Raw genomic sequence first — 24,913 nt, 5'->3', positions numbered from 1 at the left:
TAAGTATATCCATATTTGAAAATAAGGTTTCCAAGACTACTGAAGTGCAAGCTTTCTCACTTGGCTCCAGCGTTCTGCACTTAAGCACAGTTTCAGCAACAGTATTATTGAGGATAAACTAATTGATAGATGCGTTCCAGGTCTTCTTCAGGGGTGTAAGATGTGGGTCAATGTGAAATAAATATAATGTAAATAGAAGAGATGCCAGTATTCTGAAATCACAGAGCATGGTAAAGACTCCAGATGCTGAGGTTCTGAAATGGGAGAGGCTGGACTCTGAAAACTCTTCAGGTACAGCTCCAGTTCGTTTTCACCAGAATTTGTGCATATTGAGTGCTTTTAGAAAGCACTTCACCTCAGCGAGAGTGCTGAATAAAAGTGTCAGTGTTTTGTTTTTAGGCACCTAATAATGGCTTTAGAAAGGTGAGTTTTAAGAGGTTCTTTTGGACAGAATTGTCTTGTTAAATGTGCTTTTGTATCTACAGAGGAGAGGGGAGAAAGGTCTCTTTGCTTATCCCTTAAGAGAAAAGTGCTCCTCGAAATTGCTGCTTTTTGCCTAAGTATACCTGTGGAGCAAATGCTTGGGACAGATAAAGTCAGATAGCGGTGTTTTATATGGGAGAAATAAGGTAGCTTTTTTCACCACAGAAAATATTTTGGATGTATGTAGAGCCTTCTTGCTGTGTCTTTTGTCTGTTTTAAATTTTGTCAAAGGATGAAAATGAATACCAGAGTATTTTATGTGATTATCTAGAAACTCCAACAGTGGTTTTTATATTCCAGATTTTTTCCACTGCTTCTAGCGCATCTAAAATAATGTACAGAGTATGTGACTAAGGCAGCAGCTCTCCATGTTTCTTGGCAGTGTATTCCAATGAGATATCATAAAAGTATGAGGTACTGCATCTTAGTTAGCTGATGTTGTTAAAGCACAGCTTTTGACTTGAAGTCTTGGTTCTGAAGTTAGACCATTGGGAAAAATGCTGATGCAGAAGGTAAGGAAACAAGCAAGGGATATATGTGTTACTAAACTGTTGCTTGACAACTTTGTTTTGGTTTAAGTTGAAGCAGTTTAGCCTTTTGACTTCCAGTCTGGTTTTAGGAACTTTTTGACAAAATTACTGATATTATAGTCTTTATTAAACACAGTTATAGGAATAGCTTCTTAATATTTCAGCTGGCAAGAGTTCAATAAAATCTGGAAGGAGTAGGCCATTCAACTTTTTGTAATTGTTGGTTTGCCATTGGAGACCTTCAATTTCAAGTTTAAAATGCATAAAGAAAAAAATTGGTGGTTGGGGGAAATGATAATTTTGAGCATTTAACTTCTGTTCTGCATACAGAAATAATAAAAACGTGAGCAATTTTGAAAACTTTGCAAGTAGTAGGAAAAAAAGATTAAGCGTATACCTTGTAAATTGTCCTTTTGACAGTATTACTCTCTGTGAAGGGCTGCTCTTCTTGTGCTTTCCCTCTCACCTTGGTTTGAGAAAGTGTCAGGCTGCCTCATGCACCATGTTGGCACTGCCTGCGTGTTCCATAAATGTTGTGCTTTTAACACAGGTTGTTGGGACTGTACAGTGTAGGGGCGAGGAGGTCACTGAGCTTGCTTTACATGGAAGAGACAGAACTACCCATCCATCCCGCTCCTCAGGGAGCGTATAAGCTCTTTGCCTTAGAGAGAGGAGCTGGCAGTTGGTCCCATCAGGTAAACAGACTTTTTAAAGGAAGTGTTTGAGATATGGGAGAGGCCTTTGGCTTAAGCAGCATTCTTTCTTGGAACTGTGCTGCCTGCATGGCTTAGGGCTGAATGGCGTGGAGGGTGAGAAATTGCAGTCAGGGCTTGTTAATACAAATGATTTACACCTGAATTTACTCTCTTGTCCTGGAGCGAAAAAGAGCTGCTGCCACATGAGCCACATGATGCAACTTCTTTCCTGTGGAAATTGTACTCCTGTGTGGTCTAGGAGTAAATTCTATCCCAGAGCAAGCAACCTGAAAGTAATGCTTATGGTTTTGCAGTAATGCCTATGCTTCTCCAGTGTTAACTATTTTCATTTGTCCACTGTCTTCCTATATTCTATTATTCCCTGTGCTGTGTGAATGTCCCTTTTTGGATATTCTGTGGCTATGACCTTGTGTGGTTTTTGGGTACATGGAGAGTGCATGCCTTCACAGTTCATGTGGAGTTCATACCACCTGGCCCTTTGACGTGCCTCCTGATCATGACTGCACCTGGACTACTTCTCTTGTGAAGCAAGGTGCAGAAACAGGATGTACGTAGCTTTGTAAGCCTCCCGATCCCATTTCAGCTAAGGTGTCGGTGTGGCTTCGTATTTAAGATGCCACCATAATGGTGTTCCAAGGAAAAAGGAAATGAGCTTATTCATAGAAGGTGCACCGTTCAGTGTTCTTTAATCTATCCATTTTTATTACAAGGAGTGAAAGGATCAGGACACAGGATGCCAGCACAACACATCTTGCTTATCTTAAATAAGGAGGAGACAGGGAGAGGACTGAAAGAAAGTGGCCTGACAGGAACCTAACTAAAAGTCCATTGAGAACTCTGCTAGTTCATCTAGATTTCTTTGCCAATCAACTTGATACCATGAAAAACAGGGAATGCCAGGAGCATCTTTGGAAGTTTGAAGCAGACTAGTTTGTACTGTTAGTACGAGAGATAAGTCTTCATTTTACTTGCAGTTTGCATTCTGTCTTTTTAGACCAATACTATTCAGCTTTCCTGAGATCCACTCACCCCCTCTCCTTGGATTAGCCCCTTTTTGCTCAATTGAAATCGGCTGAAAGTTTACCCTTAATGGAGATAACTCATCTTTACTTTGTCTTCTCTTTCCTGCATTTTAAGAACTTGCTGTTCTTAGTCTGTTGTCCCCTGTTGCTATCACTCAACTTCCCTTCTCTGAGTTCTTAGCCATAGGAGTTCAAATAGACATTTAAAATGGTAATTAATTTTAACTGGCAAATGAACGTTAAACAACTACATGGCTACGGACCTAACTGCAATTAGAGGGCTAAGATGTGAAGATAGGCAGTCTGTGTAGTTTTGATGCAGTTTTCTACAAAAGCTTTGTATGTTTTTCTCTTACATAAATTACTTTATGCTGTCATTATGGTGTAATTTATCAAAATGTTCAGGCATGTGCATGGCACATAGCAGTTCAGCTTGTGTATTCAGGAAGGACCAGGCACTATGAAGGCTCTCAGAATCTAAGGAGACAGCAAATTCGCAAGAATTGTGCATTGCAAACCTTATAATTCCTACAAATTTCTCCTGTCTCCTTGTGAAAAACATCCATCGCAAACAGACTGGTGGGGAAGAAGTGTGTTTTGAACCAGTTAAATTAATGGTGCCTGGCAGCTAACAGGTGACTGTACAGGTGGAGAACTCTGGCTGTGTATTTGCCCCTGAACACTTCACCCCCAGCTTGCCTCAGTCAGTTCCTCCGGGACAGAACCATTTCGTGGAAGTTTCTTTCATCTTTGTAACCAGTGTGTTGGCCTGCTCTTTGCTGTGACAGTCGAGCGCTGCAGCTTCAAGATGGTTTGGAGGAAGAAAACTTACAGGAAAAAATACCGAAACAAAGTTACCAAAAAGTTGCTGAAACAGATATGCTTCAATGAGAGTCCCACTCAAATCCCAACTCTTGCCTGTGGCTGTGTTTGCAGTGGTTGATGTTTTGTTGTATTCTGCTTGGGCTTTCAAAACCAATTTGAAATATTTTGGTTTTCGTGTGTTGTGATGTTTATTTTTATTTGTCATGCTACTGCTATCTGTAATAGACAAGCAGATCTTGTTGCTTACACTGCTACAGCTGAGGCCGCCATGACTGGGTGGATATTCATATGCTTCTTACATTAACAGTAAAAGAATCCTACAAAAACCAATTTTTTTGATCACAGTAACATGTTTGGAAGTTTGAGTAGATGTGCTTATGGTCTCTGTAATGATGTGAAACAGGGAATCATCTTGTATCTGCTACAGAACAGCCCACGCTATTTTTTCACCACAGCTGAAAGGAATCAGGATATTGCGGGGTGGGGAAAAGGACAGTGGCACAGAAGGATTCTTAAGGGGATTTTTCTTGGTGGTGTTATGTTCAGCCTACTTCCTTTAGAGTATTTTGCACAGAAAGTTTTCATTTGCGGATCATATATTTTTAGTCCCTAGGAGAAGACGAGATCTTTTAATCTGAATAACCCAGTCTGATTCTAGATATACATACTGAAATTTGAGACAGTGCTATGAAATCACAAAATTCCCTGGTACGGATGGTAGAACAGACACTGTGCCAGGTGTATGTGAATCTCATACTGACTCAAAACAAGTTTATCTCTGGCTTTCCATCCATTTATTGCAAGTTTACTGGTCCCTAGCTTTCTGTTTTGAACAGTGTATTTATTTTTCTCTTTGGGCGTTTGTATTTCATCTTTCTTTTAAATGTGGTCTGGATCTGTTTTACCTTCCATTATCTTTTGATTATGACTTTTAAACATTAATTGTTGAAAATATATCTTGCTTAGTAAACAGGCAGAATAATTGGATAATAAAAACTGTCAAGCTGTGAAGTAAGAAAAAATCAGCTGTGATGAAATGCAGCCAACAATGTAGTTTTTCAATAGCATAGTGTAGAACTCTATCTGAAAAGGTTCTGAGTAGTCCTTCAGCAAGTGTTTTCAAAGCCCATCTCTTCAGCTAGAAACTGCAGGATATTAAACTTTTTATATTGCCATTATATGGGTATGAGCCTGGTTATCTGGAAGTAAAAAAAAAGAAAAAAATCATGGAAGGCATGAAAGTGCCTAGACAGTTGGGAAACTAAATACAGCTAGTCAGCCTGTCCTTCTTGCAAATTGTTAGATTAATATCCATGAATGTACATCTGAGCCAGGATTGTGTGCTGATGGGGAGGCTCTCGCTAGTTGATCGGAAGGGAGCGGGAGGAACTTCCAGAAGAACCATTAGGTCATCTAGACTAGATGACTTTGAGGGTCCCTTCCAACCCTAACCATTCTATGATTCTATCTACAGCTGTTGATACCAGTTACTGATCTTGGGGCAACATACATTGCTTGTGGAACTGTCTTTTCCATTTCTAGCAGCAACTTTAGAGCCTTTGAGACCTAACAAACTTGTCACTGATGATTGATTATATACCTTAGGCTCTTACTGCAGCTCGCTACTTCAAAGTTTTTTTTCTTTGGGCTTTGGAGAAAAGCAGAGAGAGAAGCGACCGCAGCTGCATCTCAGTCAGAACTATAAATTGACATGAGTGCTCAATCTAAGAACATTTATAGTGTCCATAGAAACTAATTAAGCAGACACATTATTTATTTGCTCCTGACCTTACTGAAATGATGAAGCTTTGACTTTACTAGAATATTTAGGGATACATTCTTCAGTTTTCAAAATGGTTTTGGTTTCGGACAACTGCGTATCATGTTGTGGTATGGTGAAAATAGTTTAACTCATTGAAAGAATATTAAGGCCTGACCTCTTTTAGCTGTGGAAGGAAGTCTTTATTTGTTTTCTGGGGATGTGATATGTAGAGCACCGCTAACGGTTTTACTTTGTTTTCTTGAATGTGTGAAGAAGCTGAACAAAGGAGGTAACTGTCAGTTCCACAGCGAGCTTGCTTGCTTGCGTGTTTGCAGGCAGTGAGTGTTTCTTGCTATTTGGTCATAAGATAATATAAATAGCCCTGTGAAAAGATACTGGAAGAAGAGGAGGGCCACAAAGATGATCAGAGGGCTGGAGCACCTCTCCTATGAAGACAGGTTGAGAGAATTGGTGCTGTTCAGCCTGAAGAAGAGAAGGCTCTGGAGAGACCTTATTGCAGCCTTTCAGTACTTAAAGGGGGCTTATAAGAATGATGGGAGCAAATGTTTTAGCAGCACCTGTTGCGAAAGGATAAGGGGTGATGGTTTTAAACTAAAAGAGGGTAGATTTTAGACTAGGTATAAGGAAGGAACTTTTTATGATGAGGATGGTGAAGCCTTGGAGCAGGTTCCCCAGAGAGGTGGCAGATGCCCCATCCCTGGAAACATTCAAAGCCAGGTTGGACGGGGCTCCGAGCAACCTGATCTAGTTGGAGATGTCCCTGTTCCTTACAGGGGGGTTGAACTAGATGACCTTTGAAGGTCCCTTCTGACCCAAAGTATTCCAGGAATGATTCCTTTCCGAACGGCAGCTTGACTAACTTAAACCTGTCCAAATACTATTAAGAGCTGATTTATGTTACTAAACCTGTAACTACTAATCATTATGTCTTTTTTTTTTTTTTTTTTTTTTTTTAAACGGAGCAAACTCTTGCTCATACCATATGGACTAATGCCAGCTTGTTGAGTTTATTGATTTAGTAGCCTACATTGTTAATATGGATCATTGTTACATTAACCTGAGTTTTTCTTCTTCGTAATTGCAGGTGCTCAAAGTTCTTTAGTGTCATGGTGAATAGCGTAGTGTTTATAATTGTTGGGTTCTATTAATGTTAGAGAATTTTTGTGATTGAGAGTTGAATGAGCATAGATTGTTACTACTTGAGTACTACATACAAGGAGAAAATAACTCTTTCATATTCTTAAATCAGTCTGTCTCATTTCCCAGGTAACATGCATGTATCACTGGCAGAGGCTCTGGAGGTTCGGGGGGGACCGTTGCAAGAAGAGGAAATATGGGCTATTTTGAATCAAAGTGCAGAGAGTCTTCAAGAACTATTCAGAAAAGGTAAGCATTTTTAAAGACTGATATATACAGAACTAAAACATCTTGGATATGTTTATGTATCTGTTCTGGTTTCAGCTGGGATTAAGCTAATTTTCCTCTCGGTAGCCACTGTGTTTTGGATTTAGTATGGGATTTGGTATGTGAAGAACATTGGTAAATACACTGATGTTATTAGTTGTTACTAAAGAGACCAAGGACACTTTCCAGCTTCCCAGGTTTCAGTGATGTGCAAATGCAGGAAACTGGGAGGGATACAGCCGGTATAGTTGACCCCAACTGGCCAAAGTGTATTCCATACCATAAGTGTCATGCTTAGTGTATAAATAAGGGTTGTCTGGGGGTGGGGCAGCACTGTCTGTCTCTCACTCCTTTACTTGCTGCTCGATTTTGTTTCCATGATCACTACTGGGGATGGACTGTATCAGTCATTGGGATGTTGGGTGGTGAGAAATTGTGTGTCATTAATTTCGTGTATTTCAGTAGCACTGTATCTTGTTACTGTCATTTTCCTTTGCTATTCTAGTAAACTGTCTTCATCTCAACCCACCAGTTTTCCTTTCTTCCCAATTCTCTGTGCCATCCCACTGGAGAGGGGGAGCGTGGGCAAGCAGCTGCATGGTGACTAGGTCTAAACCACGACAGTGTCGTATAAGTAATCTCCCTTGTTCTTCCTAGGCTCTAAACCCAAATAATAACTTGCTTCTGGGTTATCTTTGGGTAAAGTGCCTAGCTGCACCCCAGCCCAAAGAATGTTTTCAACCATCACGTCATGTTCTGTCAGTACCCCACAGCATATTCAGTTTCATGTGGTGAAAACATCACATTAGTAGGAAACTGCCATAGGGTATTCTTTGCATTATTTTAGACTTATTGAAATGAGATAGAAACATAGAAAAAACTCTAAGTCTGGCACAACTGGAGCACTTTGATCCTTAAGGGGACATAGAAATGGGTACAGTACAGTCCAGTCATGACTAGTCTGCTCCAAAGAGATTTAGTATCTAATGAGGCAAAGGTGAGACGCTGAAAAATTGACCAGAATGGCTAAGTATCATTCCCCAAAATGCAATTAGCAAGACATAGATGGCTACTGAGAGGAATGTGGTGGCTTGTTATACTTCAAAGGAGTAGAAGTAAGTATGTCTTCTCCTCCATTCCCACAACTTAGTAGGCTCTAACTTGAGCATCTGCAATACTGCTAATAATTACGTGTTTTAGCACTAGGTGTAAGTATGAAACCCTTCCTCTTCCTTATGTTTTCCTTTCTTTTCTTTTAAAATCTGGAAGTCCTTAAGCCCTTTCCCCTGCTTTTTTGCTCTTTATGTCAAAAGAAAGCTTAACTCAAATGTTGAACTTCAGTAAAATCTTTAACCTGACCTCAGATAGAATGTGTGTTCCCATGATGCATCTTAGTATTTCAGCAAATTTATGGGGGTCATCTCGTTATATCTAAGCATGCATGTGTGAGCTTATTCAGTTTTATTCAGGAAAAATCAAAAGCTTACACTTTGAAAACAGCCATTTTTTTGCCACATTACTATGCAAGGAACACATTTTCATTTCTGAGGGCAAAACCTATTGTATTTTTTGCATCTGTCTGGCTTATTTTATTAAGATTCAATATTTAAGTTGCTTGAGGTTTGGGGTTTTGTTTGTTTTTTTTTTTTTTTTTTTTAGGATTTACTTGAGACAATCTGTTGAGTTAGACACTAGATCTTCTTGTACATTGTACAACCTCTGAAAGTGATCTCTGTTGGATACTTCACAAAGACTTTGAAGAAGGCAGATGTGAGCAGAAACTGCCAAACAATGTTTAATTTCTGATCAAACTTAGCATTAGAAATACTAAATTTTATCAACTTCTCCAAAATATTTTTTGGTAGGCAAATTATGGGTGTAGTTTGGTATCGTATACAAATTTCCCTTTTCCCCTTTACCAGCAATCCTGCAGCCCATGTGTGGTAAGAAATGTTCCCTATTAGGAATGCTGAGTTTATTGTTGCAGTTTGACCAACTGTCCTGTCCCTCTGCTTCTTGTAATGCAAGAAAGAGAAGGCTGATGACGTCTTTCCTCTCTTTCTCTCTTTGTTGTCTTGCAGAGTGAATCAGAGGAATGGATATTTTTTGGGGGGGTTTTTTTGGGGGTTTTTTTTTGTTTGTTTGTTTAAGAGGACAAGTGGTTGAGACCAACTGAGACCTTGACTAAAGAGAGATCTTGAATGATTAAAGGTTTATTCTTGCACACTTTACAGGAATCAACTCATTGAGCTCCATCTTGAAGGCCACCTGAGAGATCACAGTATAGTACTGAAACCACTTAAGACATTATCCTGTATATAAATGATGTTCAAGAAGGAAAAATAAGAGCCTACCCTTTCTTGTCCTGAGAGTAGTGCAGAAAAGAGTTTTATAGTAATTACTATGAAAGCTGTGTGCAAGCATTGAGAATGAGAACACAGTCAGCCCACCTTCAGAGGAACAAGTACTGAAAGATGAGAACACAAAATGGAAATCTGCCCCAGGACTTCTAGTATGTACTTTTAAGTTAAGGGAATGTTCGCCAGCTAAGACTGGCTAAGGTGGCAGAAGCTTCTGGTCTGTCTTCCTATCAGTGAAGACCAAAACACAAATTCAGATAAAATCAGTGCCAGAAGAATCTGTCAATTCTCAGAGATGAAGCTGCTTTATTGAGTTGTTTTTCTGCAAATTCAGCAAACTATTTTCAGTTGCGCGCTATTAATTAACCTGGGATATAGCCCTGTGGTAAAATGCACTTTAAGAGACATCCAAATGAGAGAGCTTTAGTATGTAGCTAAAGTTAACAAAGGCAATCTAATTCCTCCCAGCGTGATTAAGATAACCAGCCAGTCTTTAATGAAGATTTGGCTTCATTAAGGAAAGAATCTAAAAACCTTTTTTGGTCATCTTGAATATCGGTTTCTGTGCTGGCTTGTAAAGATGCATTGCAGAGATAGAGGAACAGAGAATGCAGAGGTCCTGTAGGCTTGTCTAACTCAATTTTGTTCTTTATTTTTGGAGGACTTGTAGCAAATGGGAGATCCTAGAGAAAATCCTGTTTTCCTTGGTTAGATTTCAGACCTAGCATACAGCATAGCAGAGCTATTCTATGGCAGAGGCTGAGTTTCCAGAATTTTTCAGAACTGACCAGTCGCTTCTTGGCAGAGGGCAATGAGGCAAGCTTTTAGTTTCTGCAAGTTCACAGCATGCTCGGCTCTGACCAGTCTCAGAGATGCTCTTTTCTTCGTACTTGTATAGCTCTGGAATCCCTGAACGTATGTTGTTCTGTAACAAAATCTAAGCTTCGATGAGCGTTTACTGTATTAAGTTTCTTTAAAAGAATAAGACACATTGTTCAACAGTCTATGGTCCAACTGTTTTGGAATGAGGGGGATAAAAAGGCCAAGGAAACTCTCAATTCTTAAATTGTCATCTATTGGCAACCTCCCTGCACCAGCCAAGCACCCACACACACTTAAAGGAATTACCAGCAGAAGTAGCCATTTATTTATTTCTGTAATCCTGGTAGAGCTTTGGTAGTCTTTTTGAAGTTGAGAATTTTCGCTATTACTCCATCAACTGATAATGCATTCTTTTATGAATTTGTTACTTAAACTAGTTTCAGGAAATTAGGGAAAAAATGCCCAAAACAAGTTTCTGTTACAGATTTGACGTCTGGATTTATAGAAATTCTGCATGTCTTTTAGTGAGTCTGTCTTCTTATCCATCAAAGCACTGAATAAAAGCAGCACAGAATGAAAATGCATGTCTTACATGGTTAATCACGTATCATACCCTGTATAATTCAGTGACTGAAACATAAATGTGCATATTTTTATGCCTGTTTGTATTTACAATTCTAGCAGTTGTTGAACTCTTCAAAAATACTTCACAAATTTATTTCAATCTCTGTAAGCGATGAAAGATTAGATTGAAGTGCTCAGTTGCTAATCACTGATTTAGAAGATCAACTCTGGTAGCTGTCTTCTCAGCATATTATGAGCTGTTAAATGGAGGAGAAAGGCAATCTAGTACTCAGTTGCAGATCTGACATCAGTTGTACTAGTGACGTTGAGATTAATCTGGAGATTTGAAAAGGCCGATACCAGACCTGCCCTTCTCTTAGATCTGTTTAATTATCTGCAATAACTATTTTGTTGTTGAGAGGGTGTATCGACTGTTTCAGACATGCTGTATCTTGCACTCAGTACTCCATGAGGTCAAAGGAACAGGTCTTTGAAGTATCCCAAATGTGAGCATGTAAGTGTAAAGAGCATGTTGTGCTCTCTGCTTCTGAGAACTATAAACCATACATCCCTCTAATTTGGTAAGTTTAACAGGAGAAGATTTATCAAAACTTGAAAGTGGGAAAGACTTCATATGTCATTTAGGCCACTCCTATGCTAAAGTGTGTATTGTGGATTCTGAAAATAGTTGGACCTTATGGTTCAAGATGTGTGTTTAAAGGGAGGGGGAAGAGGGAAAAAGCGAGTCTGATAATAGGAGGGCAGGTTGAGCAAAGAAAGAGAGACTTCACGAATCGACTGTCTTGCAAATTTGTATATGGGAAAGTATTTATGTAAAGAAAAGTGATATCATCTGAAAGTATGAAGAAGGACAATTGTGTTTTCTGGGGACCTGTAAATCTGATGACAGCCAAACTATTGCATCTGCTTAACTTGGGTAAGTATAATGAAAAGAAGGAAGGCAAAGTATAACGTGTTGATGGGAACTAGTGGTGAGTCCCAAGTACTGATAGACCTAGTTGGATTGGAGAGGGAAATAGATTGTTTTGGTTGACAAGAGGGAAGGAGATCAGGCTTTTGTGGGTTTTGGTGTGGTTTCTTTGTTTGGTTTTGTTTGGTTGGTTGGTTTTTTTAATCCTCCCCCTTTCCCCAAGTGAGGCTTGGTTACTGCTTGTGCTCTTTCCAGAACTCTGCTGGATGTGGTCAAGGTAACAATAAAGTGTAGTGTGGTCTTACGCTGACCAAGGAGCATCTCAGGAACAATGTGAGTGATCTCAGAAACTTAATTGTTTGCCCTGTTTCTTGCTCCAGTATTCTCAGGAAAGAGTAACTTCCAGTTAGGCTCTCAGTGTTGCTCCCTGTGGTGCTGGTTTCCGAGTGGTTCAGTATCACATCAGAGCTCTCTGCTCAGTCCTATCCCATTGTGCACAAGGGAGAGGGAGCAGAAGGGCTGCAACTCTGCTTCCCCTGCACACCAGGCATGCAGGAACATGTTGCGCCAGCTCAAAGAAGTATAGGGCTTAGAGTGTAAGTAGTCCCTTGTGCTGGCATGATCCTAGCCTGTCTAGAGGTGCATCAGTGGTCTGCCTGCATCCAGAGTGGCATGGGCATAAAAATCTTCAGGTTCCTCTGTGCTGGGAGAAATCTTACTTGTCTCAGCGAGAGCTGTAGAGTGAAGCAAACAGAAAGATGAAACAAGTTTTGAAAACCTTGTGTATGTTTTTTGGATTGGTCTGTGCTTGTAAAGGTGTTTCTTTTCTTTCAGAAAAAGCTGAAATGTACATCACTTCGATCATTTTTGCTAATGGCTGCAGAATAAGAGAAGTAGGAAAAACCAAAACTGAATGAACTTGAATTGTGTATGTAGTTTGGGAATTCAAAATTACCTGCCATCAATATTGTAAAACCTATCTATTTTAAATTTCTACCAGAACTTACTGTCTGTAATAACTTGGTGGGGTTTTTTCGTCTTTGGGTACTTGTATCCTGTTAAACCATGTAAAGGACTGTTTTAAAAGTCTTTGTTTGTCAGATGCTATGTAGCTGAAGATAATTTCAGATTTTTTATTTAAAACCAGTACTCTCTCACTTTCAGTAAGTCCACGCTATTTATCTCTGTTTTGGCTCTGTGCTCTCACAAGTGTTTTGTTGCCAAGTTGCATAGTTCTGGAGTTAACTCAGAAGGCTGGCAGCTCTAGCACAGCTGAAAGCCTACTGGATAGAAAATTGACTAGGAGCCATATCCTGAATTCCAGTGCTTTTGTAAAGAGGGATTTGAATCTTTTTTTGTTGTTGTTGTTGTTATTTTCCCCTGTATTTTGGGGAGTATATTTCCCTTACTGTGCTTGTAAATTCTTCTGAAAGCTGAACAGAAGATGACATGAATATTATGACTTAAGTAGTTTTTGTTGTTTTCCTGTGGTCCCTGGCTATTTAATACATTGCATCTTTGCTACTTTTTTTTTCCCCCCATGGTACAAACACATGAAAGGGTAAGAGTAGAGTTACTTAAAATATTTTCATTAGGTTAGATCTGCATAGTAGGAGCTTTGAGACAGTTATTTTAGTTCGTGATGCATGACTCAAAGAAGGAAATGGAGATTGAGTTATTTTATTCTCATCCTTTGTAAAAGTAAATTAGATTCCCAAAGCTGTCATGTAGGCAATATGATCTGCAAAGGTATAGTGCAAAATCTCTTGGTGCTGGGAGGAACAGATGATGTTCTTTTCATTCTTAATTAAAACTTTATTTAATTCAGTTGATTGAAGTCAATTTCCGCTACTTTCGCCATACATAGTGTTTAAAGTTCTTGCTGAGGGAGGTCTTTTTTCAGCTCATCTTATTGAATTTTGAATTATTTGACATTATTTGACATTATTTGACATTATTTGACATTATTTGACATTATTTGACATTATTTGACATTATTTGACATTATTTGACATTATTTGACATTATTTGACATTATTTGACATTATTTGACATTATTTGACATTATTTGACATTATTTGACATTATTTGAAATTATTTGAAATTATTTGAAATTATTTGAAATTATTTGAATTCATTTCTTATTGAAATTTACTTATGTGATGACTTTTTCACGATATGAGATATTTTTAAACTCCAGTTTTGAAGTTGGCCATGCTTAGGGAAGGTGTCTATAGATATAATGTCATTTGTTTTGTGCCAAATGTCTTGCTACACACTGCAGCGAAACCGTCATCTTTGACATGGTTGCTTATCTTTACTACTATATCAAGCAGATATTTTGTCGTGGCCATTAGAGAGAGTGATTCCAGTCTTAAATCTTTTTGTAGCTAGGATTCAATCTGTTGCTGTGGGGAAGAGGGAAAATGTGTACTGTGGTGTAAGGATTGGTAATTAATGTCTGCACAAAGTTTAGAATTTCGTCTCTTGACCAGATTTATACTATGTTCAAGTAGCTCAGCAAATGCAATTCTTTGGCTGTTGATTTGATTTTCTTTTTTATAACACCTTGATAAATTCAATATTTGGAAGTATTTGAAGTAACACTGGAGGAGGTCTAGAAACAGATACTTGTACAGCTTGTTCGTTGAGCCATATGTTTTATTTAGTTTAGCTTATATTGAAATCGGTAGGTTCAAGTAACATATATTGCTTTGTCCTTTGTGATTTTACTTGTTGAAATAGGATAGGAAAACCCACTGAGATCTTGTCTTCTGTGTATGAGAGAGATATCATCATGTATGGTTTTGTATCTGCTATTTTTTAGGGTGTCTTGGGCACCTTTTTATATGTGAGGAAGACCTTGAGTTTCCATGGGGAGCTCAGCAGTTCTATGTGAGAGCTTAAATTGATTTAGCCTGCATGATCAGAGATACCATCCATCAATTACTTATTTCTTTGGATCCAGGGGAGAAAGCTGGAGCAATGAAACACACTCCCTTGAGGCTTAGAAGATTGAGCCTCTCTTGTACGTTGTAAAAAGCAAAGCAGGGAGAAACCAGTTCCTGCACTGTGAGTCCGAAGCTTGTTATACTGGCTTTCAGCAAAACGCTGGCATTTTAAATTCCATTAGAAAAACTATAACAAACTCCATTGGTTCTCAGGTGATTAAATAACTTGAAATAACTACTTGAAGTAGACTGTAGGACCTTTCTATTTCTAGAATGTTTTTTGCCCTCAGTGGTCCCTTTTCCTAGCGAAATTCTGCATAGCGATTTAAGGTATATTCATAAAAATGTGTATGTTAGTCTTAGAGTGAAAAATAAATTATTTAACTCTCTACTGAATTATATCTCTCGTACATGTGGTAGGAGAGGAAACTTTCTGAGCTTCAGGATCTGAAAGTTTGGAACATTTTTTTCTGGATAATTGTACTACCAAGTTGGAAATACAGTTTTGCTCTGGTGTTACAGAATGTAGAAAGCCTAAAAGCAATTTCTCAGTTTATTTTGGAGGAAGGGGAGTTGAGGAAATTTAAGGACTTACTTGGTAGATCATTTTACATCTGATAACTGCAAGCAGTAATTTAATACATTTCCTAGGAGATAAGAAATATTCTAGATTACAAGATAATTGAACTGACTAGGAACCAGCACTGTAGGAACATCCTAAGCTGATACGAGAGTGGAAAATGTTGTTAGTGGTGGAGCTGAAGGAGGAAATTATTATTCTGCTGTTATTTCTTACTAGGTAGAGGGAAAAGAAAGACTTATTCTTTGAATGCATGTTTCCTGAAATCTTTGATATATGATGTAGCAGAAAACCGAGCAACTGTCTCTTTGCCTGTGGAAAAATAAGTTAACTTTTATTTTTACTTAGATAAGGGCTTATGTTTCCTTCAGTGAAAATGAGCTGATTTACTGTTTGAGGTGTAGAAAATAATATCTTGACTTTTTTCTGCCTTAACTTACTTTCAAGGTAGGTTTGGGGGTTTGACACCTTCCTTATGCATGCAGCCTATTTCTCCCTTTCTTTATTTTTTTTTGTTTTGTTTTTGTTGTTTGTGTTTTGTTTTTGTTTGTTTGTTTGTTTTCTTCTAAGTCTGTGGCCAGAAGTTTGACATCAGTATTATCAAAGATCAAAAACCTAGCTGGCAGGTTGCATATTCATGGTGTAGGAATGTATTCATATTTCCATGGTGTAGGAAATTTTCTTTGTTGCTTTTGGTTCTTCAATTTCAGTGCTTGTTTTGCTGTTTTCAGGTGTTAGTCACAGGGTCTGATCTTACTAAGGTTTCCAGTTTTCTTTACACACTTCCACTGCTACCTAGAATTATTATTTTCTTTTTCACTTCTGATTTTTTCTTTAGGCTAAAAAGGACTTCTGTGCCTCAAAACTTTTCTGTTTTGTCCAGTTCTGTCAACTACTCCAGTAAGGAGTGTTTCCTCTCTCTATAGCTTTGTCTTCTCTCTTCAGATCATTGCTGCAGCAGCAGTGCTATATAAGTGTAGCAGTTAACTCCATTCTTATTGTAGGAATTGCCCTTAATGACATGTACATTATGAAATGTGATGGTCTTATATGTCAAGCTTAACATAAATTAAATAACCTGAGGACAGGAAAGCTTGTGAGTATTTTAGCAGGCTCTTCCTGAGCTTGCTGGTATGAATAATAGCAAAGAATAGTAAAAAAAGATAGGTGTTACTACTTAGTGTGATTAAAATTGAGGTGGTTGTGGTGGTTATGAAGTACCACAGGTGGAAGAGGAAGCATGAGTCTATACTCAAAACTATAGTCTATACATTAATAATATGTAGACAGATATTAAACGTGTCTTTGAGCAAATAAAATAACACCAAGCAAGGGCATCAAACAACATTGCTTTAATTTCAGTGTTTCTTTTTCCTTCAAAATGCAGCTGATCCTACTGCTCTGGGATTCATCATTTCTCCATGGTCTCTCCTGTTGCTTCCATCTGGCAGTGTATCATTTACTGATGAAAATGTCTCCCAACAAGACCTGCGAGCATTCACAGCACCAGAGGTTCTGCAAAACCATTCTCTGTCGTCTCTGTCGGACATTGAAAAGGTACGGTACCTCTTCCTTGGTAGACAGCTGTTGTCGTTTGCTGTTGATCTCTTCACAAAGTAGCTTTAACCTGTCATTTTTGTCTCCTGGTGGTTCTGACTTGTACGTCTAACTGTTGATTTCTTTTTTGAGAGAGGGAGGAATCCTCCTACTTTCATTTTTGTCCATAAAAGTGGAATAGTGGTTATGGTTGTATGTGCTTATGAAGAAGTGTCTGTGTGCAGGTGCCTGTCATGTGTGTGCTACTGACAGCCATACTTGGGCAATGGCTGCAAAGAATAACTGACTGTCAAACTAGTAGTAACCAGCACTTCACCTTCTTTTTCTAAAAGATTTCAGTGACATCACAATTTTAATTTTTTAAAATTTTTTTTGGCAAGATGCATCTGAGAGGTAAGCAAAGGAATTACTCAAGCAGTCCAAGGCTGCAAAACATGGGACATTCCTACACTCATCTCAGAAGAAAGAGCTTGTTTTAATTGACATAAGTATTCCTCACTTGTGTGCAAAATTGTTCCTTTCCACCTTCCTTTTTTAACTTTTCCCCAAGGGCAGATGTTGAGGCAGGTAAGATTTGTATATGTGATCTCCTCCAGGTCATTGATCTGCACAGTCAAAATTACTAGCTTCTGAAATGTTTTCTTAACAATAATTTGTTGCAAATGGTAATGCTTTCCCCAGGAAACCATTCCCTTGGCCTAGTCAAAGATATTTAGAAGTGGGAGTAAGAAGGAAGCTGAACTCTGTTTCCATCTCCTTGGCTTCTCTGGATCAATAATCCTTAGAGAAGTAAACTAGCCACAGCCAGTGTTGTAAAAAACAACTATGACCTTTGTCTCCCTCCAGGAAGAATAGCAACATGCTCTTACTCCAGAGGATACCAGTATTGGTATCAATTGCTGTTGTGTGCACAAAGGCTGTTAAAACATGTTTTTCTATGTTGAATATTTTGTGTTTGCAGTTCTTTTTTTTTTTTCTAAACCTTGTATATAGTCAGTTTTCTTTACAACTATGTCACCAAATACCTATCGAAAATCATTGTTTCCTCAGTTACTCACAAGTTTTTTAGAGATCCTTCTTGCCCAGCAGTATAGTCAAAACTAATGGTGTAATAATATATGTATGTAATTTATCTATGGCAAAACTATAAGCAATTAGCAACCTAGGTTGAAAGTTCTAATAGAGAAGAAAAAAATAACACATCAGTGCAAATTTAGAATCAACTGCCTGTTGCTGTAGGATGCAGCTGCCAAGCTCTGCAGTCATACTGTTGGAACAGTTTATCTTCTTTCAAGAGAGACAATGCTGTTGAAGACAGTAACGTTACCTCTAATGCTAGCTCTGAAGTTAATATATGAAACAGATCTTTACAAATGTCAGAAAAAAGTTTTGAAATGACATGTTTGTGACCTTTGTTAGAGCTGATTGCGTTCTTTGTTCTCTACCACTATTCATTCAGTATGTTACTTTTTTATTTTTGAAATAAATAGAGAACTCTTACTATTAAAAACCATACTATGATGTTTCTTTATCTTAATCTTTAGGAAGGAAGTACTCAGAGGGACCACTATGGCCTGTAAACCATATCAATAGGCAACAGACCAAATACTGGCATTCTGAACATATGCAGCGCTGATTAATTCTCTCCAATTATGGCTGTATGAGTTTGCTTCGTGATACCAGTATAACCTTGCTTACTGGAAGATGATGACAAAATTGAGACTCTAGGCTGCAGCAACAGAGTTGCTGTTTTAATAGGAAACAACTGAATGTGGAAATAGACAAGCTTTGGCTTTACATAAGGAAATTACTCATACAGTCACATAAAAACCAAATAAAACCCTTTAGCTTGTGGTATTCAGCTTTAGCATTAGGTTGAAGCTTGAGATTAATTAACTTGTTTTATGTTTGAACTCCACTTGATTTCTGCATGTGTTTTGCACACACTAGGTGGGGACGTTGACTGTTCTAGTAGCCTGGGATGGTACGAAAACGTTTGAAGAAAACTTGCTGCTGGCATTCTTGTTCTCAGTTTAAAGCCTGCTGGGTAAATCACACAGCTGTTCTCCCAGCGTGGTAGTCATGTCTGGGTGCAGTGAAGGACAGCCATGATCTGAAAATGGCATCTGTGAGTGACTCATCGTGCATTCACTCATGTGAGACCCTCCAGATGAATTCTTAGAAATGTACCGTTGTGTACAAGGAATTGTAGTCTTTTCATGATGGCAATTGTATGTTCCAGGATATGTAAAAATAAGCTTTGGTAATGCATCTTGGAAAAAAAAAAAGGACGACCAGACTATCTGGACTACTGGTCTATAACTCCCTTGCTAGGAACAACACAGTGTAGTACATTTGCGTGAAATACTTCAAATGTATCAGTCCTCTTTTTTTTTACCTGCTTATGTGGAAGGAGAAAGCTACCTGAAACATGACTTTGTACAAAAACTTTCGTCCTGTTATGGCTTTCTTAGTTGAAGTTAGTAAGGCTGATAAATACCTTTATATGTGCAGCCTTCTTTTTTTGACTGTTTCCCTTTACATTTGTATTAAACTGTATGTTGGATGGTATACTGGTTATTTCTCGTGATATGTTGACTTCATGTTTGTTAGATCTTACTTTGCACGTGCTGACTGTGGTAACTTTTAACATATTTAAACTTTTTTCTATTCTGTCAGAGTTCACTGTCGTTCACTGAATTTCTTTACTGGAAATCTTTGGTGTTTTCCTTTTTGGTGGTTGTTCTGAAATGGGACCATGTTTGAAAGCTACTGAAGGCAAAAAAAATATCTTGTTTCTTAAGGCTTTACAACAGACAATGACAGGATTGCGTTTGTCTCTTGAGTTATGACTTTACTTGCTAACACAAAGTAACAGTGTATTTAAGGGTAAATATTAGAAAAAATGGTAATCAGTTAATGAATCTTTGATTCCAATATACCCAGTCAATTTGAACACAAAATAAGTTTTGATGTAACTGCAAGCTTATTAGAAATAGAGTAAGCAAACTGTTCAAAATTACAATGAAAGATTAATTTGGGAAATGAATTTGATGTTGATTTATATGTTGTGGAAAATATTAAAAGTATCAGAATATAAAAATGGACTAGAATTTTGAATAAATGCTTCCATTTTTAAGAGATGCATGCTGATGTGCCTCTAAATCAAAGGTTGCCTCACCTGGAGAGAGAGAAGAGTATTTTAAATATGAATCTTGCTAGCATTGTAGAAAAACATTTAGGAGTTACTGATCATTTGAAATTAGGAAAATTCTTGGGTTTTTACAACACAGTTTTTCAACAGATGGTTTTTGCCTAGTTTTCATGCTGCAATTATCTGTTATGTGAGGAACTTGATGTAGTGCTGCACAAACCTCAAGCAGTTATGATCTTGTAAACAGGCTGTTGTGGGATTTCTTTTTTAATTTTCCCTCCTGACTATTTGACACAACCTAAGACTGTTGGACTACAGAAGTAGTTAGAAATTTGTAAAGGGAGCTGTCAAACACCAGTCAAGCAGCAATATGATTATTTATCTGATTTTTTAAGTTAAGATGTATGAAGTAGGAGAGAGTTGCATATGTGTGAAGACATTATATTAAAATAAAAAAAATAGTTTAACTGATATGTAGTGGATACATTTTTGTTTTCTATGTAGCAGTGGCTTGCAAGTAACTTTGAAATGCTGTACTTGCAAAACCTCCTTAAGTTAGTATAAAGTTTGAAGTACCATTGGTGGAGTTGAAGGAATACTGCATCACAAACTGATTCCCTTAGCTTTTATTTTGAAAGCTGTTTTCAGAAAGATTAGTAGAGTAGCATGTTTTAGTTTAGAGGTCTGATTGCATGGTTGTACAATAATAATTTTGTGGAGGACGATGCACTTCTCGGTTTTGGAAGTAGTTTCCATTAAGTTGAAGCTTAGAATCATAGAATATCCTGAGTTGGAAGGGACCTGAGAGGATCATCAAATCCAACTCCAAACTCCACAGAGGGCAACAAAAAAGTTAAATTGTGTATCTAAAAGCATTGTCCAAACGCTTCTTGAACACCAACAGACGTAGAAACATGACCACTTCTCTGATGAGAATTAACAATTTTGATAGTAGACTTTTAAAGTGCTGTTCTTGCATTTTTGGGGGACAGGAGGGGTTGGGAGGCTTTTTTAGTATGAATTTTATGTTTAGTTGGTTTTGTATGTGTGTGCGGTTTTTTTTCTTCTGGAAAAGATTGTTGTTTGTTTTGGGTTTTTTTTGCATGCATTATTACCCTGAAAGTATATTCACCTTTTCCTATATAGCTATGGTATATCTGGATATGTAAGGAAGAATTTCTAGTATTTCAGTTGAAAGGGTAATGGATAATAAACCAAATAAGGAACAACTTTCTCAGTATTTGAAAGGTAATGTTTCTGGTTAAATGGGCCAGTAGTACTAAATGAGAACACTTGATGCTTGTCTGCGACTTCTGTCTTACTACTTTGCATGGAACAGAGACACCTTACTTTGGTGGCCAGTGCTTTGTTTCTGGGAGAGAAGGCTGATGGGTGAGCCCTTGTTAGGTACACAGTGTTGGCTACATATTTACACCTAGCATAAAGCTAGGTGCACTTGTGTACAGCACTGCCACAGTCCTGCCATAACATGCCAATGGCAACAAAATTTGCCTCCTTATTTTCCCTTCTGAGCATGATTGTGAAGAAATTCTCTGTGGTTCTACTACAGCTTTATCAGAAAGAAAAACATGACTTCTCTATTTTTGTCTGCCTGGGTATCCTCTTGCACATCTGTGTCTGAGTGCACACGAGCTGACCTTGTTCCTCTGTCTTCAGCGTTTGTCAGTCAGCTGAACTGAACTGTACCAGTGAGTAACCATGTGTTGGCAGTATCTAGTGTATCCCTACCTTACACTGCTGTAAACCTTTCTATCCTGCGCTGACTCATATGCTGTGCCAAACAGAGACCATCTCATAAGATTTAAGTGACAGAAGTTTAGGACCGGGTGCTTCTCAGAGTATGTGGAATTCCAATTTTATATTAATAAAGTGCATTGAATTTATGTTGAATTCTATACTCCCCACCAGGCTGATCACATGGATTACATGTGCTTCTGACTTCAATGTGAGATGAAAGCTTAAAATTGAGCAGAGAAGACAGAGACACTGGTTAGATGTAGTACATTTTGTAGCAGTAGGGTTTGCTTCTCTGACCTGCATGGCAAAGGAGAACAACAATTTAAAAGACAACTGAGCTTAAATACCAGGAATATATATAGACAAACTGGTGATAAGTTAGTTGCTCTACTTTTAAAGTTCTGCTTTGCCTTTCCAGTCCTGGTCAATGAGTTGACAAATGTCTTGTGTCTTATGACAGGTCCATATTTATTCTCTCGGTATGGCACTCTTTTGGGGAGCTGACCACGAAGTTCCTCAAAGTCAGGTAAGTTCAAATTTGGTTTTGTTTAATATTGCACCTTCAGACTTGACAGTTTGACTGAATCTGCATTTAAGTTAACATGACAGGGTGTCATAATGAGACTCTGAAGAGTAGGATTTATTTCCTGTACTTGGAGCTTTTTCCTGTGGAGCGTGTGAGGATGGTGGTGGTTGTGGTGGTTTGTTGTCTTGCAGAAAGAAGGTGCTGATACTACATTTCTACTAGTTTCCATGAAGATATATCTGGGCTAGTCTATCCTGTAGTGTCACAGCCTGTAAGACAACAGTTTAAGTTGCTGACAAAGGAGAAAATGATTTGTTTTGGTTTGGGCTTATATGAAAACAAATATTTAAATAACATTGTTGCTTTACTCATAATAAAGCAACTTGTTCTCTATGCTACCATAACGTCTGTGAGTCTGGACTTGGCGCATACAGATACTTAGGTTACACAATGGCCAAGAATGGGGATGAATTGTTTGGAACAGGGAGTAGACTCTTGCTATTGACTTGTCAGTTAATGCAGACACAGTTGTAGACTGCTTAGAGCCAAGTGTTATTGCTCAATGGGGTCATTTCACACACCCATCAGAACTCCTAGACTATCTTTCCAAAACTGACTGAAGATGATGTGATTCATTGCCTTCCTGTGTATTCTTTCCCCGCCCACAATTAAACTTTCAGAAGTCGATATCTAAAAGAGTGAAAATAAGATTAAATGCATCCAAAAAAAGCATTTAAAAATGGACTTGCAGTTGCGGGATGTGGCAGAGCATTGTGCAGCTCAAGGAGATAAGCTAGTTCTGTTTCCTGTTTGGGTTCAGTCCTACTAGTTGGTGTTATGTGTAAGGGTAAGGAAGGAAATTTTGAAAGGCTCTTTGGCAATTTAGGTGTTCAGTTCCTAGTATTTTCTTTAACAGAGTGGGTCTTAGTTTGTACTGTTTGGAAGTAACTGTCCGAATGCGAAAGTCAGAGAATTCGAAGCTATCACTGTTCTGGGGATATTTATTTGTAATGCCTCTTGTGCCTGTCCCAGAAGCCTCAGTATTTTCTTAGGCAGCTATCCTCTTTCTTTGCTCTTCTGTCTTGTAGAAGATGAAAGAAACAGTGTTCAGCAGTAGTGGGAGAGTGACTTCAGGTGGGTAGAGGTGGGTGTTGAGCAGAAAGCAGGCATTAATTTTAGTCCCCCTTCTCTTTTTCTTCCTTTGGTATTAGATTGTAGCTACAGTTTCACAGTAATGCAGTGGGAAGGACTGTTCTACCTTCTGATATAACAATATTTTTCCAAAGACATTGTGGTGAGGTATGTCTGGAAAGAAAGGGGGAGTGGAAGCCTAGAATCTACCTTTGGGATGTTCTCATGTTCTCTCCCCTGTACAGTTAGTGGAGGCAAAAGGACACTGTGTATGGCATTAAGTGTTAATTTCCATGTGTGGATTTTCCCATTTAATTTTTTTTTTTTCACCTGTATTTCCCTGCCTATATTAGTTAATGAGCTGCTTCTCTGCTAGGAGTGTGGTTGAGTGATTTTTATGATTAATTAGAAGTGCTAAACAGTTAGATGTGAAAAGCCGATGTTAATTAAATCAAGGTGGTCCAGAATACTTTTTTTTTTATGGTACAGTTTAAGAGTACTAATAGAGGGAAGATTGGAAGATAGTAATGACTTCAAGTACTCTGTGATGCAAAAAGCATGACAATGCTTGTACTTTGTGGGTAACCACCCACTTTGGGAGAGCTGCAGATCAGAAAGCTCAAGTCCCGAGTGCCTGCAGCATCTGAGAAGAAGTGTTATTGCTGACTGTTGCATACCCTGAGGAGTGATATTCCACATACAATGTGCTGGATTAACGGAATGGGTAGAGGAGAGCTATATCTAGATTGTTCTTAACCATATGGGTGTTGTCCTGCAGCTATGAAGTTCTGCTTCCTTAACCAGTGGCTTTGCTGTTTTATTCCTTACTTTTTGTTGATATTTTTTGATGATGTCACTGGACTTCGGAAATGCTAACAAAGCTTCTGCAAAATATTGGTGAGGTGAGGAATTGTAGAAAATGAGCGTAGCAAACAGAGATTTAAAAAGTAACTGTAATGAGGATTGAATTTTGTGTTTGTGACTGGCACAATTTTCAAAAACAACAAAGAAATTGTCCTCTGAACCTTTTCAGTAGTCTTTAAGCCCTTGAGAAAGGGAAGTCTTGGTATCCTGACCTTACAGATCAGGCAGCTTGTTTGGAACAGGTTATTGTAGAGTAGGAATCAAATCTAGATGCTGGTCTATAACTGCTGTTTTTTCACCACCTAGATGGTGACTTTCAAATTGACACTCAGTTAACATAGGCAGTAAGTCTCAGGAATAGTTATTTTAGTGTCTGTCTTTTGTTTCTATGTGTACTGCAAGTCGTTATTAAAACTGATTCTCTTATCCCTCTTGTTTTTGTTTGTCACTAGCCTATCAAACTTGGAGATCATCTCAACAGCATACTCCTCGGCATGTGTGAAGATGTCATTTATGCCCGTGTATCTGTACGGACTGTTCTGGACGCTTGCAGTGCCCACATAAGGAACAGTAACTGTGCCCCTTCTTTTTCATATGTGAAACAGTTGGTCAGACTGGTTCTGGGAAGCCTGTCTGGGGTAAGTCTGTGTCAGCATTTGAGGAATAATAGAGATGAGCAGGAAGACAGCAAAGGTGCTAATTCAGAGTCACTCTGCAGTCATTCTTCCTCTTGTTTTACTATGTTGCAATTCTGATAAGGCTAAGTGTTGACAGGAGAGAATTTCTTCTCTTCCCTTGTAACAGCTTGTGCACTTGACAATTCCTCCTGGAATACACATTCATGACTGCTGTTTCTGAGTAAGATAATTTCGTGAACCATTTGTCTTCACTGAAAGAAAAGTAGAGAAAAATGGGAGAAGGAAAAAGGCGATTCACTCTGGGGCAAGTCTTA

General features: G+C 38.3%; 1 protein-coding gene across 1 annotated transcript in view; it reads left to right on the top strand.

The window, feature by feature from the left end:
• Window positions 1-24,913, top strand: part of PTPN13 (protein tyrosine phosphatase non-receptor type 13) — a 128,058-nt gene that overhangs the window by 20,688 nt on the left and 82,457 nt on the right. Inside the window, exons 2-5 of the mRNA XM_086747156.1 lie at window positions 6,626-6,745; window positions 16,359-16,528; window positions 21,901-21,966; window positions 24,414-24,599. Coding sequence (XP_086603282.1) covers window positions 6,631-6,745; window positions 16,359-16,528; window positions 21,901-21,966; window positions 24,414-24,599 — 537 coding nt within the window. The 5' untranslated portion in view covers window positions 6,626-6,630. The remainder of the gene's footprint in view (window positions 1-6,625; window positions 6,746-16,358; window positions 16,529-21,900; window positions 21,967-24,413; window positions 24,600-24,913) is intronic.

This window comes from Chlamydotis macqueenii, chromosome 4, assembly GCF_036417535.1.
Source record: "Chlamydotis macqueenii isolate bChlMac1 chromosome 4, bChlMac1.mat, whole genome shotgun sequence".
Classification (NCBI taxonomy): Eukaryota; Metazoa; Chordata; class Aves; order Otidiformes; family Otididae; genus Chlamydotis; species Chlamydotis macqueenii.
Note: the sequence above shows the minus strand (reverse complement) of the source record. Positions and strands in the feature narration are given on the sequence as shown.